The following is a 27,626-nucleotide window of genomic DNA, read 5'->3' on the forward strand; positions in this document are numbered from 1 at the left end:
AAACACAATTCTGATTAGTGCTACTAGGAGCAAGCCTGTTGTGAATTTGGATTCTGGGCTCCCCCGGTGGCCGCTTGTGGAATTGGACTTGTCTTCCTCTTTCCTGTTTCACCTGGTTCCATCAGTAGTGGGTGTCGCTATTTAAGCTCATTTCTCTGGTGGTTTCTTGCCGGTCAACAATGTTATCTGATGCCTCTCAGTGCTTGTTCCTGCTTCTAGACAACTACTAGATAAGTTGGACTTTTGTCCATGTTTCGTTTTGCCTATTTGTTCCAGTTCACAGCTGAAGTTTTGTTACTGTGTCTGGAAAGCTCTCGTTGATCAGGGATTGCTACTCTGGCGTTATGAGTTAATGCCAGAGTTTAAGGTAATCTCTGGATGGTGTTTTGTTAGTGTTTTTCTGCTGACCATGAAAGTATACTATCTGTCTTCTGCTATCTAGTAAGCGGACCTCAAATTTGCTAAGACTATTTTCCTGCTGCGTTTGTTGTTTCATCTGAACTCACCGTCATTATATGTGGGGGGCTACTGTCTTCTTTGGAATATTTCTCTAGAGGTGAGCCAGGTCTTATATTTCCCTCTGCTAGCTATTTAGGTCTTAGGCCAGAGCTGGGCATCTAGCGATAAATAGGAAATGCTACCTGGCTATTTCTAGTTGCGCGGCAGGCTTAGTTCATGGTCAGTATAGTTCCATCTTCCGAGAGCTTGTCCCTCTATAGGCTTGCTATGATCTCTGCTTGCAGAGATCATGACAGTTTGACCGGCCTCTAAAGTGTTAAAGACCCAGGTTGAGAAAGGAGAGTTATAAGAAGTCTGCTGGAATTTTTTTTTTTTTTTTTTTTCCCTCCAGTCTGCCTTGCTGCAGTCTTTTTTCTCTCTCCTCCTAATCTCTGTATGGCTCTGTGTGCACCTGACAATAATGGATCTCCAGAGTGTAACTGCGGGTTTGAATAATCTCATCACGAAAGTACAAAATTTACAAGATTTTGTGGTACATGCTCCGGTATCTGAGCCGAGAATTCCTTTGCCGGAGTTCTTCACAGGGAATAGAGCTAGCTTCCAGAATTTCCGAAATAATTGTAAGCTTTATTTGTCCCTGAAGTCTCGTTCAGCTGGAGACCCTGCTCAGCAGGTTAGGATTGTGATTTCCTTGCTCAGGGGTGACCCTCAAGATTGGGCCTTCTCATTGCCAGCAGGGGATCCTGCGTTACGCGATGTGGATGCGTTTTTTCTGGCCTTGGGCTTGCTTTATGAGGAACCTCATTTGGAACTTCAGGCAGAAAAAACTTTGATGGCACTATCTCAGGGGCAAGACGAAGCTGAAGTTTTCTGCCAAAAATTCCGTAAATGGTCTGTGCTTACTCAGTGGAATGAGTGCGCCTTGGCGGCAACTTTCAGAGAAGGTCTCTCTGATGCCGTTAAGGATGTTATGGTGGGGTTCCCTGTGCCTGCAGGTCTGAATGAGTCCATGACAATGGCTATTCAGATTGATAGGCGTCTGCGGGAGCGCAAACCGGTGCACCATCTGGCGGTGTCTATGGAAAAGACGCCAGAAAGTATGCAGTGTGATAGAATTCTGTCCAGGAGCGAGCGACAGAATTTTAGACGGAAGAATGGATTGTGTTTCTATTGTGGGGATTCTACTCATGTTATATCAGCATGCTCTAGGCGTACAAAGAAGCTTGATAAGTCTGTTTCCATTGGCACCATTCAGTCTAAGTTTATTTTGTCTGTAACCCTGATTTGCTCTTTGTCATCCATTGCCACGGACGCCTATGTTGACTCTGGCGCCGCTCTGAGTCTTATGGATTGGTCCTTTGCCAATCGTTGTGGTTTTGATTTAGAGCCTTTGGAGACTCTTATTCCTCTGAAGGGGATTGACTCCACCCCATTGGCTAATAATAAACCACAATACTGGACACAAGTAACCATGCGTATCAATCCGGATCACCAGGAGATTATTCGTTTCCTGGTGCTGTATAATTTACATGACGATTTGGTACTGGGATTGCCATGGTTGCAGTCTCACAACCCAGTCTTGGACTGGAGAGCAATGTCTGTGTTGAGCTGGGGATGTAAGGGTATTCATGGGGACTTACCTTTGGTTTCTATTTCGTCGTCCATTCCCTCTGAAGTCCCTGAGTTCCTCTCTGATTATCAAGACGTCTTTGACGAACCCAAGCTTGGGTCGTTACCTCCGCACCGTGAGTGCGATTGTGCCATAGATTTGATACCGGGTTGTAAATATCCAAAGGGTCGTTTGTTTAATCTGTCTGTGCCGGAACATGCTGCTATGCGGGAATATATAAAGGAGTCTTTGGAAAAGGGACATATTCGTCCATCTTCTTCTCCCTTGGGAGCTGGGTTTTTCTTTGTCTCAAAAAAAGACGGCTCTTTGAGACCATGTATTGATTATCGGCTTCTGAATAAGATCACTGTTAGGTATCAATACCCATTGCCATTGCTTACTGATTTGTTTGCTCGTATAGAGGGTGCTAAGTGGTTCTCTAAAATTGATCTTCGTGGGGCGTATAATTTGGTGCGGATCAGGCAGGGGGATGAGTGGAAGACCGCATTTAATACGCCCGAGGGCCACTTTGAGTATTTGGTGATGCCTTTTGGTCTTTCTAATGCCCCTTCAGTTTTCCAGTCTTTTATGCATGATATTTTCCGCGATTTTCTGGATAAATTTATGATAATATATCTGGATGATATTCTGATTTTTTCTGATGACTGGGACTCTCATGTCCAGCAGGTCAGGAGAGTTTTTCAGGTTCTGCGGTCTAATTCTTTATGTGTGAAGGGGTCTAAGTGCGTTTTTGGGGTCCAGAAAATTTCCTTTTTGGGGTATATTTTTTCTCCCTCTTCCATTGAGATGGATCCCGTCAAGGTGCAAGCTATTTGTGACTGGACTCAGCCCTCCTCTCTTAAGGGTCTTCAGAGATTTTTGGGCTTTGCCAACTTTTACCGCCGATTTATTGCTGGTTTTTCGGATGTCGTTAAACCACTGACTGATTTGACCAGACAAGGCGCTGATGTTGCTAATTGGTCCCCTCATGCTGTAGAGGCCTTTCAGGAGCTTAAGCGCCGTTTTGCCTCTGCCCCTGTGTTGCGTCAGCCTGATGTGAATCTGCCTTTTCAGGTTGAGGTTGACGCTTCGGAGATCGGAGCTGGGGCAGTGTTGTCGCAGAAAGGTTCCGACTGCTCCGTCATTAGGCCTTGTGCCTTCTTTTCTCGCAAATTTTCGCCCGCAGAGCGGAATTATGATGTTGGGAATCGGGAGCTTTTGGCCATGAAGTGGGCGTTTGAGGAGTGGCGCCATTGGCTCGAGGGGGCTAGGCATCAGGTGGTGGTATTGACTGACCACAAAAATTTGATTTATCTTGAGACTGCCAGACGCCTGAATCCTAGACAGGCGCGCTGGTCTTTATTTTTTTCTCGCTTTAATTTTGTGGTGTCATACCTACCGGGTTCTAAGAATGTTAAGGCAGATGCCCTTTCTAGGAGTTTTGACCCGGACTCTCCTGGTAATTCTGAACCCACAGGTATCCTTAGGGAGGGAGTAATTTTGTCGGCCGTTTCTCCTGATCTGCGGCGGTCCTTGCAAGAGTTTCAGGCGGATAGACCGGATCGTTGTCCGCCTGATAGACTGTTTGTTCCGGATGATTGGACCAGCAGAGTCATCTCTGAGGTACATTCTTCTGCATTGGCAGGTCATCCCGGAATTTTTGGTACCAGGGATTTGGTGGCAAGATCCTTCTGGTGGCCTTCCCTGTCACGAGATGTGCGAGTCTTTGTGCAGTCATGTGACGTTTGTGCTCGGGCCAAGTCTTGTAGTTCTCGGGCTAGCGGACTGCTGTTGCCCTTGTCTATTCCTAAGAGGCCTTGGACACACATCTCGATGGATTTTATTTCAGATCTGCCTGTTTCCCAGAAGATGTCTGTCATCTGGGTGGTCTGTGACCGTTTCTCTAAAATGGTCCATTTGGTTCCTCTGCCCAAGTTGCCTTCTTCTTCTGAGTTGGTTCCTCTGTTTTTTCAGAATGTTGTCCGATTGCACGGTATTCCTGAGAATATTGTTTCTGACAGAGGTACCCAATTTGTGTCTAGATTTTGGCGGGCATTCTGTGCTAGGATGGGCATAGATTTGTCTTTTTCATCTGCTTTTCACCCTCAGACTAATGGCCAGACCGAGCGGACTAATCAGACCCTGGAGACATATCTGAGGTGTTTTGTCTCTGCTGACCAGGATGATTGGGTTGCTTTTTTGCCATTGGCAGAGTTCGCCCTCAATAATCGGGCCAGCTCTTCCACCTTGGTGTCCCCGTTTTTCTGTAATTCGGGGTTTCACCCTCGATTTTCCTCCGGTCAGGTGGAATCCTCGGATTGTCCTGGAGTGGATGCGGTGGTGGAGAGATTGCATCACATCTGGGGGCAGGTTATGGACAATTTGAAGTTGTCCCAGGAGAAGACTCAGCGTTTTGCCAACCGTCATCGTCGTGTTGGTTCTCGGCTTTGTGTTGGAGATTTGGTGTGGTTGTCTTCTCGTTTTGTCCCTATGAGGGTCTCTTCTCCTAAGTTTAAACCTCGGTTCATCGGCCCTTATAGAATATTGGAGATTCTTAATCCTGTTTCTTTCCGTTTGGACCTCCCTGCGTCCTTTTCCATTCATAACGTTTTTCATCGGTCGTTATTGCGCAGGTATGAGGTACCTGTTGTACCTTCAGTTGAGCCTCCTGCTCCGGTGTTGGTTGAGGGTGAGTTGGAGTACGTTGTGGAGAAAATTTTGGACTCTCGTGTTTCCAGACGGAGACTCCAGTATCTGGTCAACTGGAAGGGTTACGGCCAGGAGGATAATTCTTGGGTCAATGCATCTGATGTTCATGCTTCTGATCTTGTTCGTGCCTTCCATAGGGCTCATCCTGGTCGCCCTGGTGGATCTGGTGAGGGTTCGGTGCCCCCTCCTTGAGGGGGGGGTACTGTTGTGAATTTGGATTCTGGGCTCCCCCGGTGGCCGCTTGTGGAATTGGACTTGTCTTCCTCTTTCCTGTTTCACCTGGTTCCATCAGTAGTGGGTGTCGCTATTTAAGCTCATTTCTCTGGTGGTTTCTTGCCGGTCAACAATGTTATCTGATGCCTCTCAGTGCTTGTTCCTGCTTCTAGACAACTACTAGATAAGTTGGACTTTTGTCCATGTTTCGTTTTGCCTATTTGTTCCAGTTCACAGCTGAAGTTTTGTTACTGTGTCTGGAAAGCTCTCGTTGATCAGGGATTGCTACTCTGGCGTTATGAGTTAATGCCAGAGTTTAAGGTAATCTCTGGATGGTGTTTTGTTAGTGTTTTTCTGCTGACCATGAAAGTATACTATCTGTCTTCTGCTATCTAGTAAGCGGACCTCAAATTTGCTAAGACTATTTTCCTGCTGCGTTTGTTGTTTCATCTGAACTCACCGTCATTATATGTGGGGGGCTACTGTCTTCTTTGGAATATTTCTCTAGAGGTGAGCCAGGTCTTATATTTCCCTCTGCTAGCTATTTAGGTCTTAGGCCAGAGCTGGGCATCTAGCGATAAATAGGAAATGCTACCTGGCTATTTCTAGTTGCGCGGCAGGCTTAGTTCATGGTCAGTATAGTTCCATCTTCCGAGAGCTTGTCCCTCTATAGGCTTGCTATGATCTCTGCTTGCAGAGATCATGACACAAGCCATTAGCCTCCATATTTGTGAATTCTTGTTTAGACTGTAATTCAGAATCATTGGTAAGGCTCTATCCTCTTCTGACTGCAGTCTTAATATTTTTAATTGCAAAAATATAATAGTCTACAATAATATTTATGCTATCAAATACTGGAACTTAGATGGTAACATTATGGGACACCAATAACTGTCAAGATTGGACAATAATTTGTCATAGACATCTTGCCTCCATGATGAACAGAAACCATGATATTTGTGTGTTAAGGGCCCATATTATAAATGGTATCCAGTGGTGAACATGATCTGTAAGCAAAGTAACTGTACTGCACAACATGCAAACAATATCTAATGAGTTATTTTGACTAATGTACTAAAGGACCTGTCACATCTTTTTGCCATTCAATTGGCCCTACTGTGTTATTAGTGATGCATTGTGCATTGCTAACATGGTTTTCTCAAAGAAAAGCTCCCAATACTATGTTTAAAAAACACTTTATCATTAGGGGATTGCCACACATACCTTAGTTTCAGTCATAGGGGTGGCGTGATCTGAAGTTAAATCACTGAGCTGAACTGCCATGAAGTCACTGAGTTTTTCTCACAGTGATGAGCTCACCATAGTTCAGCCTGGATGGGATCGTAGCCTCATTGACCGGCGTTAACCTTGATGAGGTCACCGCTGCTCACTGATGCTGCACTCGCAATAGCTCATTCATCAGTGGTTCCCAGCCTGGATGGTCAAATCTTGGCACTGTTCAGGTTGAAAACTGTTTATGTCCAGACATGGATTACGACGCTGGACAGAATGTCAGAGAGGATATGGTTGTTTTTTATTTTTGCTTTATTACAGGAGACAAAGGATTCAATAGAATGGTCATTAGGTGAGTATTAACTGTGTTTGTTATTTTAAAGAAAAAAGGAAAATTGTGTTTTGTTTTATTTCAAATAAAGGACTTTATACTTGATGTGTCTTTATTTACCATATAGGATTAGTATTGGTTATATATGTGTAGCGCCCCCACTGCCACAGGGCCGAAGGGTACCCGGTACCGGGCCTCTGAGTCTCTGTCTGGGGTGGTCACGGTAGCTAGACCCGGTCCGTGACCCTGCTGAGGGGCGTACAATTAAATGTGGTGGTATGGTGCGGCGAAGTGCCGGTCGCAGCAAATAATGAGGACACCAGGTTGCAGTCTCTTTACCTCTTTACTGAAGGCTTCAGGGTGTCCAATCCAGGGCACTGTTAACCGGGCTGTCCGAGACCGGCCGGTCCGAAAGCACATCAGGAATTCCCCTTCCAGGTGGGGATCAGTGTCTACCTTCCAGTGCCTGTGTGTTGTAGTCCTTCCCTGCTGAGCACCCCGGGATAGTCCTCACAACTGCTGTGTCTGTCTCTGATGTTCGTTATCTCCGTCCCCCAGATAATATGGCTAGGACGCACCCGTATGACGGGGTAGGCCTGGAGTTCTTCCGGGACCCTAGAGTTGCCCCTCTCCCACAGCTGCCTCCGTTGTCTGCTTAGGTGTTTTAGTGAGACAGCCAACCTATAATTGGCTGTCCTGCCGTGGTTTGAAGTAATGCTTGTAGTCTCTTACTTGCTCGGCGTTCCGGCCACCGACTGTTTGCTCCTCAGAAGGATGTTGCCTCGATCTTACAGCACGACTCCTTCTGGTCCTATCACCTCTTTGCTGTATCCCCGTTGCTCACTGGTTTGTGCTATTCTTAGGAGTCTGCCAGGATCCCATCCCTGACAGGTCCTCTCACTAGCTCTTCCCAGTAACTTCTCTTCCTGTCTTCCTGTCCAACCCCCAGTTTTACCAGAGTGTGAGGAGTGGCCTATTAGATAGAACCACCCCCCCTGGTGGCCGGAGTGTGAAGTGTGGTGTGAGTGTTACCTGGTCAGGTGAACTCCTTTGGCGCAGTCAGACATAACATCACTCCTCTTAGTGGCAGAGCGACATTACTGCAACGACCAGGACTCTGGGGCGCTGCACATGCCTATGCATTACTAAGCTGTGTGCGTGATGTCAACAGACAATAGAAAGGTGACATCAACCCCACAAATATAAACACCACTTGCCACTGCCATATGGCAAGTGGGAAAAGCTAGGCAAAGTGGGAGAATAGATGTGCCTTTTCTGGGTGGCTACAGGCTGCTGTTCTTAGGCTGAGGGGGCCAATATTCATGGCCCCTTACCAGCTTGAGAATACCAGCTGTCTGCTTTAGCTTGGCTGGTTGTCTAAAATGGGGGGACCCACACCGTTTATTTATATATTTAAATAAGTAAAAATATGTCATGTATTGCCTGGCTGGTTATCAAAACTACGGGGAAACCCCACATTGGTTTTTTTATTATTAATTATTTATTTATAGCTCAGGTCGCTGCCTTCTCTCACTGTCATCAGCTGAATGCAACTCTCAACATTGTCCCCTCCTAGCTCTGATCTCAGCGCAAGCAGGGGAGAATGATGAGAGCAGTCTTCACTGCCCAACGCTAAAGAACAAGGCTGATTCCCATCCGCCAGTACATGTCACACTGATGACACATGAATGTTATCTGTGTGTCTTTAGTGTGCACATGTGTGGGATGTTTTGCATCCCGTGCTGCTTTTAAAAAACGGACATGTCAGTGAGTTTTGCCCACAGACACATGGTCCGCTGAAACAAACTAACATAACAACTAACGACCTACTTACCGCCAAAGCTACTGGACAATACTCTGTACTCCTCCTTCTAGACCTGTCCTCTGCTTTTGACACAGTTGACCACTGCCTCCTACTACAGATCCTCTCCTCCTTTGGCGTCAAAGATCTCGCCCTATCCTGGATCGCCTCATACCTTTCCAACCGCACTTTCAGCGTCTCCCACTCCCACACTACCTCCTCATCCCACCCTCTCTCTGTTGGAGTCCCCCAAGGCTCTGTTCTAGGACCCCTACTCTTCTCAATCTATACACTTGGCTTGGGACAACTCATAAAGTCCCATGGATTCCAGTACCACCTCTATGCTGATGACACCCAGATCTACCTCTCTGGCCCAGACGCCACCGCTCTGCTGTCCAGAATCCCAGAGTGCTTATCAGCCATATCCTCCTTCTTCTCCTCTCGCTTCCTCAAACTCAATGTGAACAAATCCGAACTCATCATCTTTCCTCCATCCCACATATCTTCCTTACCCGACCTATCTATCGCAATCAATGACATCATGCTTTCCCCCGTACCGGAAGTCCGCTGCCTCGGAGTAACCTTCGACTCTGCCCTGTCCTTCAAACCGCACATCCAAGCGCTTTCCACCTCCTGTCGCCTCCAGCTCAAAAATATCTCAAGAATCCGTCCTTTCCTCAACCTTCAATCTACTAAAATGCTTGTGCATGCCCTCATCATCTCCCGCCTTGACTACTGCAACATCCTTTTCTGCGGCCTCCCTGCTAACACCCTTGCACCTCTCCAGTCCATCCTTAACTCTGCTGCCCGACTAATCCATCTCTCTCCTCGCTACTCCTCCGCTTCCCCCCTCTGCAAATCTCTTCACTGGCTCCCATTCCCTCAGCGTATCCAGTTCAAGTTACTAATACTGACCTACAAAGCCATCCATAACCTGTCTCCTCCATATATCTCTGAACTAATCTCCATATATCTTCCCTCACGTAATCTCCGGTCCTCCCAAGACCTCCTTCTCTCCTCCACACTTATTCGCTCCTCATCCAATCGCCTCCAAGACTTCTCCCGAATATCCCCCATCCTCTGGAATTCTCTGCCCCAACACGTCCGGTTATCCACCACATTCGGATCCTTCAGACGGAACCTGAAAACTCATCTCTTCAGGAAAGCCTACAGCCTGCACTGACCCCGCTGCCTCCTCATCACCACCGAAGCTACCGCCTCACCAACACTGGAGCTCCTGAAAACCCCCAACCTACTGTCTCCTTCCCCTTAATCCTGCAGAATGTAAGCCCGCAAGGGCAGGGTCCTCGCCCCTCTGTATCAGTCTGTCATTGTAAGTTTGTTTTCTGTAAGTGATATCTGTAACTTGTATGTAACTCCTTCTCATGTACAGCACCATGGAATCAATGGTGCTTTATAAATAAATAATAATAATAATAATAATAATAATATGCACAGATGAATGGGTCTGTGTGCGTAAGTGGCTCCGGTATGTGTGAAAACTGTCACCACACGTACCGAACCCACTGACGTCTAAGAGCCCTTAGAGAAATCTATAGTTGAAATTTTTCCTATTTCCCTCTGGTGCCTGACTCCTGTCTCTGACTGATGGGTCACTCATGCTTCAGTGACCTGTGATTTCTTGTCATAAGTTTACATCGTATATCAGGAAGGGGTTAAAGGAGTTTTCCGTTTTAAAATTTTATTTTTCCATGAGGTTGCAGATCTATTAAATAATAAATGGAGCTGTTAGTTTCCCTTCCCAGGTGCACCATAGCACAAATATAGCACATGTGACTTGTGCGGCTAATCACCAAACACATTTTTTTTCAGTATTTTCAATCAGTATTTGTAAGTCAAACTCCGAATTGAACTAACGCACTGTAAGTATAATGGAAAGATCTACTCGACTCGTCTTATATGTATCTAACTCACACATGGTTTGACTTGCACATACTGAAGTGAAATACTGCTCTATTAAATTAAAGGTGTGGTCAGGTCCAAATCGATAAGTCTGTGGTCACTTTGTGTGACTGAAGACTTATGAATCTCTCAGCACACACTGTACGCTGCAAGGATTCACACCAGAGGGTATGTATAAGTTATACCTACTCCCGACCAGAGCCCGTACAAGTGTATGGAGTGAGGCTGTGCCCTCTAGCCAGACATGCCCACTGGACAGCCTTGTCACTAGTCGGGGCGCGACCTCTCTCAATACAAGTATATGGAGCTACAGGTTCATCTCACAAAATTAGAATATCATCAAAAAGTTAATTTATTTCAGTTCTTCAATACAAACAGTGAAACTCATATCATATAGAGTCATTACAAACAGAGTGGTCTATTTCAAGTGTTTATTTCTGTTAATGTTGATGATTATGGCTTACAGCCAATGAAAACCCAAAATTCATTATCTAAGTAAATTAGAATACTTTATAACACCTGCTTGAAAAATGATTTTAACATCTGAAATGTTGGCCTACTGAAATGTATGTTCAGTAAATGCACTCAATACTTGGTCAGGGCTTCTTTTGCATCAATTACTGCATCAGTGCGGCGTGGCATGGAGGCGATCAGTCTGTGGCACTGCTGAGGTGTTATGGAAGCCCAGGTTGCTTTGATAGCAGCCTTCAGCTTAATTGCATTATTGGGTCTGGTGTCTCTCATCTTCCTCTTGACAGTACCCCATAGATTCTCTATAGGGTTAAGGTCAGGCGAGTTTGCTGGCCAATCAAGCACAGTGATACTGTTGTTTTTAAACCAGGTATTGGTACTTTTGGCAGTGTGGACAGGTGCCAAGTCCTACCGGAGAATTAAATTTCCATCTCCAAAAAGCTTGTTGGCAGAGCTAATTATGAATTGCTGTAAAATTTCCTGGTTGACGGCTGTGCTGACTTTGGTCTTGATAAAACATAGTGGACCTACACCAGCAGATGACATGGCTCCCAAAACCATCATTGATTGTGGATACTTCACACTAGACATTGGAAATCAAGGTCCCAGAATCTGGAGGAAGAGAGGAGAGACAGACAATCCAAGCTGCTTAAGGTCTAGTGTGAGGTTTCCACAATCAGTGATGGTTTGGGGAGCCATGTCATCTGCTAGTGTAGGTCCACTGTGTTTTATCAAGACCAAAGTCAGCACAGCCGTCTACCAGGAAATTTTAGAGCAATTCATAATTAGCTCTGCCAACAAGCTTTTTGGAGATGGAAATTTAATTCTCCAGTAGGACTTGGCACCTGTCCACACTGCCAAAAGGGGAATTTTTAGAGCACTTCATGCTTCCCTCTGCCAACAAGCTTTTCATTCTCCAGCAGGAGACTTGGCACCTGTCAAAAGTACGAATACCTGGTTTAAAAACAGCAGTATCACTGTGCTTGATTGACCAGCAAACTTGTCTGACCTTAACCCCATAGAAAAATCGACATAGACAATGCCAGAAGCATCTTACCTAGGCCAAGGAGAAAAAAGAACTGGACTGTTGCTCAGTGGTCCAAGGTTTTATTTTAAGATGAAAGTAAATTTTGCATTTCATTTGGAAATCAAGGTCTCAGAGTCTGGAGGGAGAGTGGAGAGGCACACAATCTAAGCTGCTTGAGGTCTAGTGTGAAGTTTCCACAATCGGTGATGATTTGGGGAGCCATATAATCTGCTAGTGTAGGTCCATTGTGTTTTATCAAGACCAAAGTCAGCGCAGCCGTCTACCAGGACATTTTTGAGCACTTCATGCTTCCCTCTGCCGATAAGCTTTTTGGATATGGAAATTTCATTCTCCAAGAGGACTTGGCATCTGTCCACACAGCCAAAAGTACCAATACCTGGTTTAAAAACAACAGTATCACTGTGCTTGATCGGCCATTAAACTCGTCTGACCTTAACCCCATAGTTCTATGGGGTATTGTCAAGAGGAAGATGAGAGACACCAGACCCAACAATGCAATTGAGCTGAAGGCTGCTATCAAAGCAACGTGGCCTTCCATAACACCTCAGCAGTGTCACAGGCTGATCGACTCAATGCCACGCTGCACTGACGCAGTAATTGATGCAAAAGGAGCCCCGACCAAGTACTGAGTGCATTTACTAAACATACAGTACAGACCAAAAGTTTGGATACATCTTCTCATTTAAAGATTTTTATGTATTTGCATGACTATGAAACTTGTAAATTCACACTGAAAGCATCAAAACTATGAATTAACACATGTGGAATTATATACTTAACAAAAAAGAGTGAAACAACTGAAAATATGTCTTATATTCTAGGTTCTTCAAAGTAGCCACCTTTTGCTTTGATGACTGCTTTACACACTCTTGGCATTCTCTTGATGAGCTTCAAGAGGCAGTCACCGGAAATGGTCATCAAACAATCTTGAAGGAGTTCCCAGAGATGCTTAGCCCTTGTTGGCCCTTTTGCCTTCACTCTGTGGTCCAGCTCACCCCAAACGTCTCGATTGGGTTCAGGTCTGGTGACTGTGGAGGCCAGGTCATCTGGTGTAGCATCCCATCACTCTCCTTCTTGGTCAAATAGCCCTTACACAGCCTGGAGGTGTGTTTGGGGTAATTTTCCTGTTGAAAAATAAATGATGGTCCAACTAAAAGCAAACCGGATGGAATAGCATCCCGCTGCAAGATGCTGTGGTAGCCATGCTGGTTCAGTATGCCTTCAATTTTGAATAAATCCCCAACAGTGTGACCAGCAAAGCACCTCCACACCATCACACCTCCTCCTCCACGCTTCACGGTGGGAACCAGGGATGTAGAGTCCGTCCGTTCACCTTTTCTGCGTCACACAAAGACACGGTGTTTGGAACCAAAGATCTCAAATTTGGACTCATCAGACCAAAGCACAGATTTCCACTGGTCTAATGTCCATTCCATGTATTCTTTAGCCCAAACAAGTCTCTTCTGCTTGTTGCCTGTCCTTAGCAGTGGTTTCCTAGCAGCTATTTTACCATGAAGGCCTGCTGCACAAAGTCTCCTCTCTTAACAGTTGTTGTCGAGATGTGTCTGCTGCTAGAACTCTGTGTGGTAATAACCTGGTCTCTAATCTGAGCTGCCGTTAACCTGCAATTTCCGAGGCTGGTGACTCGGATAAACTTATCCTCAGAAGCAGAGGTGACTCTTGGTCTTCCTTTCCAGGGGCGGTCCTCATGGGAGCCAGTTTCTTTGTAGCGCTTGATGGTTTTTGTAACTGCACTTGGGGACACTTTCAAAGTTTTTCCAATTTTTCGGACTGACTGACCTTCATTTTTTAAAGTAATGACGGCCACTCGTTTTTCTTAGCTGCTATTTTCTTGCCATAATACAAATTCTAACAGTCTAAACAACACATCGTTTTTTGGGTTTTTTTTTTTGTTTTTTGCTCATTTTACCTTCTAGTATTGGTTTACCACACTGTGGAAAAAAAGAAAAAAAGAAACATTTATACCCACATAGGAACACCTCAGGTGCAGTTTGTACAGCCTCTCAAAAAGAGTAAGTGCATTCAACCAACACCCCTGTTAAATAAATTTGCAGGGTCCAAGTAATATATCGTTATTCTGTTTATTTCACCTTGCAGTAACCCAATATAACCGGGTGTACCCCTTAATGCACAAGGATCCCCACACAACACAGAAACAGCTGTATTATAAGTAAGTACAGCGACATTTCAGCTTCTTTTTAGCGCGGTGGTTAATAGTATTATTATTTAGTTTATTATTTTTTCAACAGAGTCTTGCACAGAACCTGTTTTAACCACCTGCAGCTTTCGTGGCCCTCCATCTTATCCTTCCAGGTGACTAAGCGCCAGTGTATATACATCTTATATTTTTCAAATTCTAACAGTCTATTCAGTAGGACTATCAGCTGTATATCCACCAGACTTCTGCTCAACACAACTGATGGTCCCAACCCCATTTATAAGGCAAGAAATCCCACTTATTAAACCTGACAGGCACACCTGTGAAGTGAAAACCATTACTGGTGACTACCTCTTGAAGCTCATCAAGAGAATGCCAAGAGTGTGCAAAGCAGTCATGAAAGCAAAAGGTGGATACTTTGAAGAACCTGGAATATAAGACATATTTTCAGTTGTTTCACACTTTTTTGTTAAGTATATAATTCCACATGTGTTAATTCATAGCTTTGATGCCTTCAGTGTGATTTTACAATTTTCATAGTCATGAAAATACAGAAAAATCTTTAAATGAGAAGTGTGTCCATACTTTTGGTCTGTACTGTACATTTCAGTAGGCCAACATTTCGGATGGTAAAATCATTTTTTCAAGCTGGTGTTATAAAGTATTCTAATTTACTGAGATAATGACTTTTGGGTTTTTATTGGGTGTAAGCCATAATCATCAACATTAACAAAAATAAACACTTGGAATAGATCACTCTATTTGTATTGACTATCTAATATATGAGTTTCAATTTTTGTATTGAAGAACTGAAATAAATTAGCTTTCTGATGATATTCTAATTTTGTGAGATGCACCTGTATGTCGCTCCCACTGGAGTATGTATAACTTATACATATCCTCCAATCCTGGCTCAGAAACCGTTGAATCCTCACAGCTCACAGTGAATGCCCTGGGGGGATTTATAAGTTGGCAGTCACACAGAGTGACTGAATTTATCGATTTGGACCAGACAACCCCTTTAAGCCAGGTGCAGATAAGCAAATGAAAACTTGCCTGATTTTCATGTATTTTGCGTACATCTGACATTGATATGACATCTATATTGTACACTAACATTTTAATGATGTACATGATCAAATAATTTCTCATGTTAATAATAGCAATGAAAAATAAAAAATAATTTTGATTTTTCGCACCCATAGACTTAAATGGGCAAGTCACATCTGATATATGGAAGAGAAAAGAGCACTTAGTACATGTGAAAAATCTATCATCCAAACAACCCAATTATAAAAATAATTTTTATTCCTATAGCACCAATATACCGTATTTTGCAGAACTTTACATGTCTATTGAATTACAACAATCCGTGTCCTGTCTGATTTTCACTTAGAGAGAACATGTCTGTATAATATGCTCCCCCGAAAGAGCCCTAAGGCCCCTTTCACATGTCCGTGTCTCTGATACATGTGGTGACAGTTTTCATACGTACCGGAGACACGTACACACTTAGATGCATTCAAATGAATGGGTCTGTGCACATGTCAGTGTGTTTCCACGGACTGTGTGTCCGTGGGCAAAACACACTGACATGTCCATTTTTTGCTGTCAGCATGGAAGGCAAATCGTACCGAACACGTGCAAACGGAGAACACACTTTGATGTCCTCCGTGTGACATGGATGGCTGCCGGGGAAGAAGCGCTACAGTAAGCGCTGTTCCCCGGCGGCTAGTGCTAAAGCCGGCTGTCATCATTCTCCCCTGCTCTGCCAGCGAGCAGTCGAGAAAGATGAGCGTTATATTAAAATCCAAATGACAGCAGGTGGTGGCTTTTGGGACTGTCATCACCGGCTTTTTCCCACTGTCCAGAGGTCACCTCAATTCAGGCCGGCTGTGATGATGTCACCGCTGGTGAATGATGCTGCCCTCTCTGCAGCTCATTCACCAGTGGTTTTCAACTGGGACGGTCGCATCTTTGCACCGTCCTGGTTGAAAACTATTTAGCCCCCAGACTTGGATTACAGCGTGGGACACAACGACGGACAGGTATGGTATATTGTTGGTTTATTATTTCACTTTTATTACAGGAGATTGAGGACGTCGGGGAGTTAGGTGTGGCAGTAAGTATTGTTTAATTTAGAACATTAAAGGTGTCTGTCTAATTTTTTCAAATAAAGGACTTTATTCTGGCCAAGTCTTTATTTAACATTACAACTATAGGATTAGTAATGGATGGGTGCCTTATAGATACCTCTCTATTACTAAGCCGTGGGCTTGATGTCACCCGAAAGATGACATCAACCCCACAAATATTACCCCACTTGCCACTGCTACAGGTCAAGTGGGAAGAGCCGGCCAAAGCTCCAGAGAAGGTGCATCTAATAGATGCTCTGGGGGGCCTATATCAATGGCCCCTTACCAGTCTGAGAATAGCAGCCCCCAGTTGTGAGCTTTAGCAAGGATGGTTGTCAAAAATGGGGGGCCACGCCATTTTTTAAAATTATTTATTTAAATAATTAAAAAAACAGCGTGTGGACCTCTCTATTCTTGATAACCAACCTTGCAGAAGCTGACAGCTGGAGGTTGCAGCCCCCAGCTGTGAGTTATGTCTGGTTGGTTAATAAAATAGGGGGGAACCCACGTCGGGTTTTTCATTAATTTATTTTCGAACAATCGCAGCCGGCGGTTGTGGAATACCCTGATCATCCGCACCTACTGTCACTGTTATTAGCGACAGCAGGTGTCGGATGATGGGGGTAACAGTCCCAAAAGCCACCACCTGCTGTCATTCAGACTTTAATATAATGCTCATCATTCTCCTCTGCTCGCTGGCAGAGCAGGGGAGAATGATGAGAGCCGTCTTCAGCACCAGCCGCCGGTGAACAGCGCTTACTGTAGCGCTTCTTCCCCAGCGGCTGTCCGTGTGGTACTGATGAGGCACACAGTTGCTACATGTGTGCCACACGCAGTACACACACGGACACGGATATCTCCGGTACTGTTTCTTTCAGGTACCGGAAATATACGGATGTGTGAAACCGGCCTAAAGGAGACTAAGCCATTGTCATTATAGGACAACCACTTCCCACATTCTAGAGCCAGTGCAAGAAATGATTCACTCTGGAAAACTTTGCCCAGCTTTGCGTTTCATCATGGTCCATTTATTTAAAAAGGATATGTCAACTACTCAAAAGTGGTCAGTTTTTGGTTTCATTTTATTCCCCCTGCTCCCCTGGGTATTCCATTTTTTTTTTAATCCTCCATATGGTTCCAGAGGGCCATTTTATTTGGAAAGAAAGAAAGTACAGTGATATTAAAATAAAAGCAAAAACGGGTCGACATCATACTGGTGACAGGTCCTCTTTAAATGGCATGTGTATATTACTACATTAAATACTACAGAGGTGATATAAATCAGTCCACAGCTTCACATAGAGAAACAGCTCATCATTCGTGGATTTAGTCACTGGAAGTGTGCTGATCATTCATCGATGTTTTATCTGCATTTGCCTCCTGGAGCTCCCTCTTTCAGCTGAAGCCATCCCGATTGCTGCCAATATGGCAATGAGCGGCATTTACCAATTGTTTTGCCAATTACAATTTTTAAAGCAGCATGACCTACACAGATCAGTGATAAATGATTGATGATCCTTTTATGCATTTATACTGGCCAATGATCATTACAATTACTCAGAATACGGGGTTTACTCACCTTCTTTGTTTTAAAATCAGAAACTACTCAATCTGACAAATATGCAGTAATAAATCGACATCCAAAAGGGAACAAATGGCTAAATAAATTAAATGCATTGATTTCAAATTTACAATTTGCATATTTCTTATCTTTAACATTGAAAATAAAATTGGAATGTACAATATTACATCTATACATTTTACCTTTCATAGAATTTCTGCGGAATGTGTTCAGGAATTCCTCTAGGAGCTGAGACTGGTTCAATGGTGGTAGAGGTCTCATCTGATCTTTGAAAACATAATTTTCTGGCCATGATGAGGTTACTGATGGTTTGACATCAACGTGACAAGACCTCAATGACAACAAAACACTCCTTTCTGAGAATAAAAACTCCATTTTCCTTAGGTCAAGGTCTGAAACCGCTTCTCCATTGATAAAGAGGATTTCATTTTTTGTGCGAAGGCCTGATAATAAACATGAAAGATATGTTGGTTAGGACACATGACCGAAGCATACTGTGTTAAACACCTAGACATCAATCTTATTTTCCTGTCTCCTACACTAAAATAAAATCTCCACAGCTATACACCTCATTTTGGGGAATTATAAATTATATATCTTTCGAGTGGTCAGATCTCTTTTTCTGATAAAGAGCTCCAAAACCTAAGATAGATAAGGAGATAAAAAATGACATCTTCTGACATTTAAAAAAATATATATCAGTGACCAATATAACCACCCTTCTTTTAAAAAAAAATTAATAAGCCACACACTGTGCAGCGTGACCCAGAAGTGGCTGTTGCAACAGCCTTTGGAGCATCAGAATGGAGCTCCATAAGCTTTGCATGGACTACATCAGACCTTCTTGGAAAAGTTTTTGGTGATAAATTAGTGAAACAGGAAAAGTGTTAGGGTGTGTTTATCTCAAAAAAGTATTTTTTTTTTTAAACTGGGTTATTGATGGGGTGTCTGATAGACATCTCCCCATTACTAGCACCAGGACTTGATGTCATTTGTGGTTTTGGACGGTACACAGCTGATATCACCCCAAAAAAACAAAAACCACTATTATCCTGATTGCCAAAGCACCAGGGAATCGAGAAGAGCGAAGATGAAGCAGCAGAAATGGAGCATCTACTGTGATGCTCCACTCCTGGGGCAGCTGCAGGCTGGTATTTTTCGGCTTGGAAGGTCTCAATAGCCATGTTCCTTCCCAGACTGGTCATATCAGCTCTCAGCTGTCTGCTTTACCTTTGCTCGTTACAAAAAATGTAGAAGACCCCACGTCATTGTTTTTTCAATTATTTATTCACTTTGTAGAGAGCTGTACAATAAGCTCCATATGTAAGGCATGAAATGGTGCAATTTTATAATATGTTGGAGGGTTCTGCAATTATATATCTGCCGGATATCTATAGATCTAAAATATGAACAGGGAGGCAGAACTCGAATTTAGATGCAAAAAATGTGGACTTTATTGAGCTCAGATGGCAACGTTTCGGTTCACAGAACGTTTCTCGAGGTCCTTCCTCCGTTTGCCTTGCTCCCCCCTGGCTGTCTAGGTTATTTAACCCCCGAGGCTCTCACGTTGGCAGCTCTTACTTTGCATGCTGTGGTTCCTTTTTTCCACAGCGGTCTTGACCCTCTCTTGTCTGATTGTCTGATTTTCATCTCAGGTACTACTGCATCTTGCACTTTTGCACTTTACATTGGGGGCCTTATTATTATCACACATGCACTGTGCTGCGCCTTAGGGGGTCTTTAAGTATTTGGTCACCTATTGGGCGTTACTGCATTTAAGAGACGGCCTTTACTATTATGTAGATTTGTCTATATGCTAGGCACTTTTACCCATTGTTAATTAGTGGAACCTAACATAGGCTATGTATTGCAAGTTCTCTACTTGTATATGGGTACTTCTCTTAAGTGTCATGTGGGGTCAATTGTGACATTCTTTGCCATGCATTTATATGGGAACAGGCTTAATGGGGGAGTGTTTTTGTACTGTTTTTTAACAGTTTTTATGATTGTTGCCAATAAAGCTTGTCCTTTTTTCACATATTTACGTGGTGGAGTGCATATTATATAGTGGCGCTTTTCTTTATGTTCATGGTTGTCATTATTTGCCACTGTTTCTGCACCCCCTGTGTTAATTGATTTATGATTGTGGTGCGCCAGCAGTATCACTTTGTTAGCATTGAAAAAGCATAAAAATGCATAAAAAACGCATGTGTTGTGCGCTGTATTTTTCCTGCCAAGAGATGCAGAAATTTTGCACAAATTTCTGTATCCAAATACTCAATGTGTGCACATACCCTTGCACCCTAAAAAATGTTCTTGCTCAGATGTCAAATCATGTTTGCTTTTATCTTTAGAGGTACACAGAGTTTAATTTGTATGTCATTTTCCTATTTCTTTTTGCTTATATCAGGGGGAAATCTCAGGAAAAACAGGAAATATGTCTATTTTTCAATTTTTTTATTCATACATATTTGTTTTACCACAAAGGGCTGCTTTTTTCTATCCAGTTTTTTGCTTTTTGCTTTATTTATTTGTTTATTTATTTCCATTCATTTGACAAATTGTGTCCCTCCATAAGGTCTTAAAAGACTTTTTGAGGGTATTTTAACATATTAATACATTCTTTTTATCACCGATTTCTCTTGTAACTGTGACTTGTATTTTAGTCCCATTTAGAGTAGAAATTCAGCCTGCTAGTTACATAGCAGAGCTGACTGGGTCTCCAAGGGTGCTTTCTCTGTACAACTAGCAATGCAATCATCATTATCAGTGCTTCCTATTCTGTATACACAAGTGCTGGTTCAGAGTCCTGTATCCAACAGTCAGGAATATAAACATGGAAACAAACCATATTTCCTCTTCTGTGGGGAGTCTGGCTTGTCAGCCAGTTCTCCACATCCACAGCTGTATGATCTCCTACAAGTTGCTTACGCTGTATTGATGTTTTAGAACACCAATGCAATGTAAAGTGTGAACTTTATAGCCTATGGGCAGTCCATGAGTAGTTAAAAACACTATTGTAGTTTGTGCAATAAACATTGACAGCTTACAATCATCATACAGAAAACCACATCAAAACATGGTTGCAAAATAGTCATCTTGAGTTATCAAGGGCTGCCAAAACAACTTTGCAGAAAATCTAAAAAAAAATCTCTCAACTATTCTTGATCATTTAGCATTTCTGTTTTTTATTGTCGCTGGTATAATCTTTACACTAAGCATTAGGCCAATCCAAGCTTTCCTAAAACACAAGGCAGCGTAAGGACACAGACTGCATCTAACATGTTATTTATGTGTCCGATTCCAAACTGTTGACTAATTTATATATCCATCAGCAGAAATCTGAATGGATTGTAACACAAGCGGTAACACAGGAAGAGTACAAGATAAATCATGCAATGCATTTACAAATGGAGGTCAGCCTATTTACATTAATCAAGGTTGCCAGTCAGGGGTCCTGTCTGTTGACCACGAAATACTGCCACTGCCACTGGAAGAGGGTCATGCAATTCGATTCACTCCTCTCTAATCACAGTGGCTGTAGAAATTGGCAGCAATGGTGTAATTTGCAGTATATTTATCTAAATGGCTCACATAGCATATTAATTTAGCCCAACTAGGCACAACTTGTTGTTGTCATGACCATATGCCAATATTTTGTGTCAAAAATGGTAACCTCTTCATAAATATTTTAAGGTACCTTGATTTCCTATTTCCTAAGTAGCTACAGACTGGCACTGCTCTTAAAATGGAGTTCAGAAATTTGCTGCACAATACTAGCACATCTTTTCTCAAGCCTTTCTTTTGATCAGTGAAATATAAAAACAGTAAGTCACCACCTAAAAATAGTGGTGGGAAGAAGGTTAGCTGGAGGCAACGAGGCAGAGTGGGCGCTGCATCAGGCCCTTTCAAACAAAGGGGTCCTACTCCTTGCTACCTACAGTATGCAGAGCACAACAGCACTGCTAAATCATCACTGGCTGCTTCACTCTGCCTATTGTACACTAGTTAGAGAGGACTTTTTCCTTTTTTTTTAATTGTAACTGCCTACTTCAACATAAAGGGGCTGAAGAGCTGATTAAATCCCTTTTGTCCTTTTTTTTACTTTATTTTGGAAATATTGACTTCTAAATTTTGCTGCATCTAATATTAAACCCCTTCACGACATGCTCCGTACATGTACGGCGCATGTCGTGTCTCCTCCTTTGATGTGGCTCCGGTGCTGAACCCACATCTTTTCCGGCACATGTCAGATGTTTTGACTTCACATAAGTGAAGTGAGTTCATTGGCCGTGAATTTGAAGGACCTGTCAGACGGCACCATGGGCAGGAGAACTTTCTCATGCTTGCGGTGCTCTAAGACAGGGAATAGCAGTTCACAGGCAGACATTGAGCACACGGTTCTCAATGTCTACTGGATGACAGACTGTATGGTTGCATCATGCATCCATGCAGCCTGCCATCTAGATGTAGCAGAGGTAGACCCATCATGGGAAAAATTGATTAAAAGCATTTTTGTGGACAGTTGCTGGTTTTTTTTTAACCTTTTTTGTAGATGACGAGGGCGTCGAGGGAATGGGTGAGGTCGTAATTATGGATTAATTAAGAATATTAAAGGAATCTGTGTCATTTCTTCAATTAAAGGACTTTTTTCTGGGTGTCTGTGTTTTTTTACAATGTGACTATGGGGTTAGTAATGGGGGCGTCTTATTGATGCCTCTCCATTACTAACCCCATAGTTTGTAATAACTATACTTAATTATACTTAATTATACTTAAACTTAATAATTATACCCCATATTTCGGCCACAGGCCTGCCACACTGCAACCCAGGCCTGTGGACAAAATGAAGGAAATCCTGAGGCAGCTGGTCCTCATGAAGCAACAACTGCAACAGACCAATAACCTGTTGCTGATGCAAATTGCAGCCCTGTGTGAGGCACCTCCAGCGCCGACCCTGGAACATCGTGAGGCCCAAGACAAGGTCTGCTCCGCTTTGAGGAAACTGACAACATCAATCCCACTAAATTCAAGGGCACTTCACATCAATGCAACAACTAGATCCCACAAAAGGTTTATGTGAGAACAAGAAGAGATGCCAAATTTCATTAAAAACCAGTATTTATTAGTAAATTATTAAAATACAAACATATAAAAATGCAAAAAGTACTGTAGGGGACACCATAAGAAACACCAAAACACATATCCTACAATCCAGGTATATGATATCCATACACACACTAAATGGTACATGTAATACAATTGAACTAGAGAAATCAAAAATATCTCTGATGCAATATACAATTATCTTGCCTAAAAATTAGCCTAAATATACCACCATGTGGAGAGTATAAGACCATGTATAAACAATTACAGTGGATGGAGAATATTAATTTACTGTGAAGATTTAGCAAGTAGTCTGGTTACTACCATACCGAGCACCGTGGCTCATGGATAATATAATCACCCTTAATAAATTCTCCAAACCTTCATAGGCTATCCCCTTTGTAACAGCCCATCTAGTGCTAACAAATCCAATGTGGCATCACCAATCATAATCCCCCCCTAAGGAAGGATGATTACCTGGTGCAGGTGGTGGTGTTCATGGTGTCCCCTCACCCCGACGCGCGACTCGCCTCCTGCTTCTTGAGGAAACTGAGTCTGGAAGACGAAGTGGAAGCTTTCCTCATCGTCTATGAGTGCACGGCAGAGGGGGAGAACCTGCCAACTTCCCAGTGGGCTGAAGTGGTGGCTCCGTTCCTGAGGAATGATGCGCTAAAGATCTACTTTGACCTCAGACGGGAGGATGCCCAGGACTACGCTAAGTTAAAAGGTGAGATCCTTGCCCAACTGTGGCTTACTATCTACTTGAGAGCCCAAAGGGTGTTTTCTTGGAGTTTTGTGGAGGCCCAGCCTTAGGTTTATGACTTATTGAAGCTTGTAAAAAGGTGGCTCCAAACTGAGACTTTGACTCTGGCCCAGATGTGGAGAGATGGAGAGATTGGTGATTGACCGGCTAGTGAGAGCTCTGCCAGCAGCCATACAGCATTGGGTGGGACAAGGGGATCCAGGCACTCTGGACCAGGTGGTGGGACTGATTGAGCGGCACACGGCCGCTCAGGACTTTATATGGGACACGGCTCCACTACGGCTGTCACGTCGGGTTCCACCAACCCAGGACTGAGCCCATATGGAGGGGGTATCTCGAAGGGAGAGTGACAGCAGACCCATGTCCCCTAAATCGGCCCCAAGATCCAGTCGCGCCTCAGCTATCAAGTGTTGGCGGTGCCAGGGCCTCAGACATGTGGCTGCCAACTGCCCTCTGACAGCTGAATCCATGTACTGCAGGTATACTCGCCGTGTGTCTATGTACGCCCAGCCAGTCTGCACCGCCATTACAGGCACTGTCGGTACTGAACCCCAACTGGGCAAGGTACTCATTAACAGGTACCAGACGGAAGCTCTCTTGGACTCAGGGAGCTTAGTGACTCTGGTTCATGGGTCCCTTGTTGCGGAGGACAACCCCAATGGATGGAAAGTGGGTGTTGGTATGCATACACGGGGATCTCCAAGAGTACCGAATGGAGGAGGTTACGTTTTCTACCCTGTGTGGAGAGATAAGACATGTGGTGGGAGTGGTAAAGACTCTTCCATATGTGACTGTATTGGGAAGAGATTTGCACCTCTTCTGGTCCCTGTGAAAGACCAGGGTTAACCCTCCGAAGATAAATGCTATTCCGGGGCCGGAACCCATAGATCCCAAGTTAAGGATATCTGCTGTAGGGGTCACCAACATAGGGACAGAGTGTAACCCCGATAGGCTCCCCCTAGAGATATTGGCAGGAGAGGTTGAGGAGACCCCACCGATCCCCGAGCTGGAAGTGTCCCCTGGTAAGTTCGGGACAGCTCAGCTCCAGGATCCCAACCGGACATGATAAAGGGTGATTGAAAGTAATGGAGTGGCTCAGCAACCAGGTGCTGAGACAATTTTTCTACACATGACTATACACCAGGAGCTGTTATACAGGATGGATAAAGTCTGGGATGAGGTGGTGGAACAGCTGGTGATGTCCCAATCCTACCGTTGGGCGGTGCTCGACATGGCTCACACCCACATGCTAGGAGGGCACTTGGGGGGGCCAAAAAAGCAGCGCTTTTTTGGCCTGAGGTCTATGCAGAGGTCCAGAGGTACTGTGACATGTGTCCAGAGTGCCAACTATCCTCACCCACCGCAAACTACCGGAATCCATTGGTGCCTCTGCCCATCATAGAAGCACCATTTGAGCGGAAAGCAATGAATCTGTAGGCCCCATAGTAAAATCCGCCCGTGGCCATCAACACATCTTGGTCATAGTGGACTACGCCACCTGGTACTAAGAGGTGATTCTTCTCCACCACACTCTGGTCAAGTTAATAGCCCGCTACTTATTTGCTGTATTTTGCTGCTTTTGGGTACCAAAAGAGATCCTTACTGATCAGGGGACTCCTTTTATGTCCAAGGTGACCAGGGAGCTATGTAAGCTGCTCTAGATTAAACAACTATGTACGTCAGTGTACCACCCACAAACCGACGAGTTGGTGGAGAGATTTAACAAAACCCTCAAATCCATGCTAAAAAAGGTGGTCGCCAAGGCCGGGAGAAATTGGGACATGGTAGTGCCCCATCTCATGTTCGCTTTGAGCTATTGTATGGCAGGCACTCGAGGGGACTGCTGGATGTAGCCAAGAAGACGTGGGAACAGGAGCCCACTCCGTATAAGAGTGGCTTCGAGCATGTGAAAAGCATGCAGGACCAGATTGCGGCAGTACGACCCATAGTAAATTAGCATCTGATGGATGCCCAGGCCGTGCAGAGCCACGTGTATAATAAAAGAGTCATGGACAGGACCGTTAAAGAAGGGGACCGGGTGTTGGTACTACTGACCATCACAGAGAGTAAGCTCATGCCAAGTGACAAGGGCCATATGAGATGCGGGGCAAGGTGAGAGAAGTAAATTATACAGTTTACCAGCCCGGGAAAAGAAAACCCGAACAGCTGTATCACGTCCACCTGTTGAAAGTGTGGAAGGACCGGAATGTTTGTTCGCGGAGGCGACCCCGGTTGTAACAACAGGGAACCCTCTGTCTCCGGCCAAGGACGAGGCTGAGAGAGATGTAAAAATAGGAGACACTCTCTTGAAACAGCAGCGTTGAGAGGTTTGGAAATGAGTCCAAGAAAATGCAGATGTATTCTCGGAATTACCCGGTTGTACCTCAATCATCCAGCATGACATTGTCTCCGAGCCTCATGTAAGGGTACGCATGAAACCATACCGGGTGCCTGAGGCCCGGGGACAAGCCATCGCAAGTGAGGTAAGACAAATGCTCCAGCTGGGGGTAATTGAGGAAACCCGGAGTGACTGGGCTAGCCCTATTGTGCTAATCCCGAAGCCGGATGGATCATTACGGTTCTGTAATGACTTCTGTAAATTGAATGAGGTGTTGAAGTTCAACCTTTATCCAATGCTCCAATTGGATGAGCTGATCGAGCACCTGGGTCAGGCCCAGTACTTCACCACGCTCGATCTGACCAAGGGTTATTGGCAGGTGCCTCTTACAGAGTCGGCAAAGAAAAAGACCGCCTTCATAATGCTGGATGTTCTTAACCACTATGTAGTCTTGCCCTTTGCACTACATGGGGCCCCTGCCACATGCCAGAGGTTGATGGATATAGTGATGGAACCCCATCGGAAGTATGCATCAGCATACTTAGATGACATCATCATCTTTAGTACTGAATGACATACCCACTTGTCCCAGGTAGTAGATTCGCTCAGAGCCGTGGGCTTGACGGCGGATTCCAAGAAATGTGTGATAGGAAGCCCGGCATTTGGGTTACATGATTAACATGGGTTATCAAACCCCAAATAAATAAAATCGAGGCCATTCAGAACTGGCCCTGACCTGTTACCACCAACAGGTGAGAGCGTTTCTCAGAATCATTGGGTATTACCGGAGGTTTATACCTAATTTTTGTGGGCCTAGGAGAGGTGCTGTTGCAGGAGGTGAACGGAGAGGGGCATGAGGCCACCTACCTAAGTAGGAAACTCACCCCGGCTGAGAAAAATTATAGCGTTGTGGAGAAGGAGTACCTGGCCATTAAGTGGGCCTTGGAGTCCTTACGCTATTATTTGCTCAGTTGACAGATTCGCTTGGTGACAGATCATTCACCATTGGTCTGGATGAGGAATGCCAAGGAAAGGAATGCGCGGGTCACCCAATGGTTCCTGTCTTTGGAAAAGTTCAATTTTACCATGGAACATCGGACAGGGAAGTCACAGGGAAATGCGGATGCCCTGTTATGGGCTCCCTGTATCATGACAAATTTTCAACCCCACAAGTTTGAACAGAGGGGGTATATGTGAGGCACTGACCGGTGTTATTTGCGAGGGTCACTATGTGTCCCCCAGGATGCGCTCAGAAGCGTATTGAGGCTGTGGGAGTGCATTGCAGTCACAGGCGTAGCTGTGATTGCAATGCAGAATAAAAGTGAGTGTGGTCTTGGGCAAGCTACAGTGGGGCAAAAAAGTATTCAGTCAGTCAGCAATAGTGCAAGTTCCACCACTTAAAAAGATGAGAGGCGTCTGTAATTTACATCATAGGTAGACCTCAACTATGGGAGACAAACTGAGACAAAAAAATCCAGAAAATCACATTGTCTGTTTTTTTATCATTTTATTTGCATATTATGGTGGAAAATAAGTATTTGGTCAGAAACAAAATTTAATCTCAATACTTTGTAATATATCCTTTGTTGGCAATGACAGAGGTCAAACGTTTTCTGTAAGTCTTCACAAGGTTGCCACACACTGTTGTTGGTATGTTGGCCCATTCCTCCATGCAGATCTCCTCTAGAGCAGTGATGTTTTTGGCTTTTCGCTTGGCAACACGGAC

At 44.2% G+C, this 27,626-nt stretch overlaps 1 protein-coding gene across 7 annotated transcripts in view; it reads right to left on the reverse strand.

Moving 5' to 3' along the window:
• TIAM2 (TIAM Rac1 associated GEF 2) overlaps positions 1-27,626 on the reverse strand; it is a 643,262-nt gene that overhangs the window by 128,238 nt on the left and 487,398 nt on the right. For all 7 annotated transcript variants that reach the window (XM_077289067.1, XM_077289068.1, XM_077289064.1 and 4 more), the window contains one exon: positions 17,876-18,136. In XM_077289067.1, the coding sequence (XP_077145182.1) occupies positions 17,876-18,136 (261 nt within the window). The remainder of the gene's footprint in view (positions 1-17,875; positions 18,137-27,626) is intronic.

This window comes from Ranitomeya variabilis, chromosome 2 (genome assembly GCF_051348905.1).
Source record: "Ranitomeya variabilis isolate aRanVar5 chromosome 2, aRanVar5.hap1, whole genome shotgun sequence".
NCBI lineage: Eukaryota > Metazoa > Chordata > Amphibia > Anura > Dendrobatidae > Ranitomeya > Ranitomeya variabilis.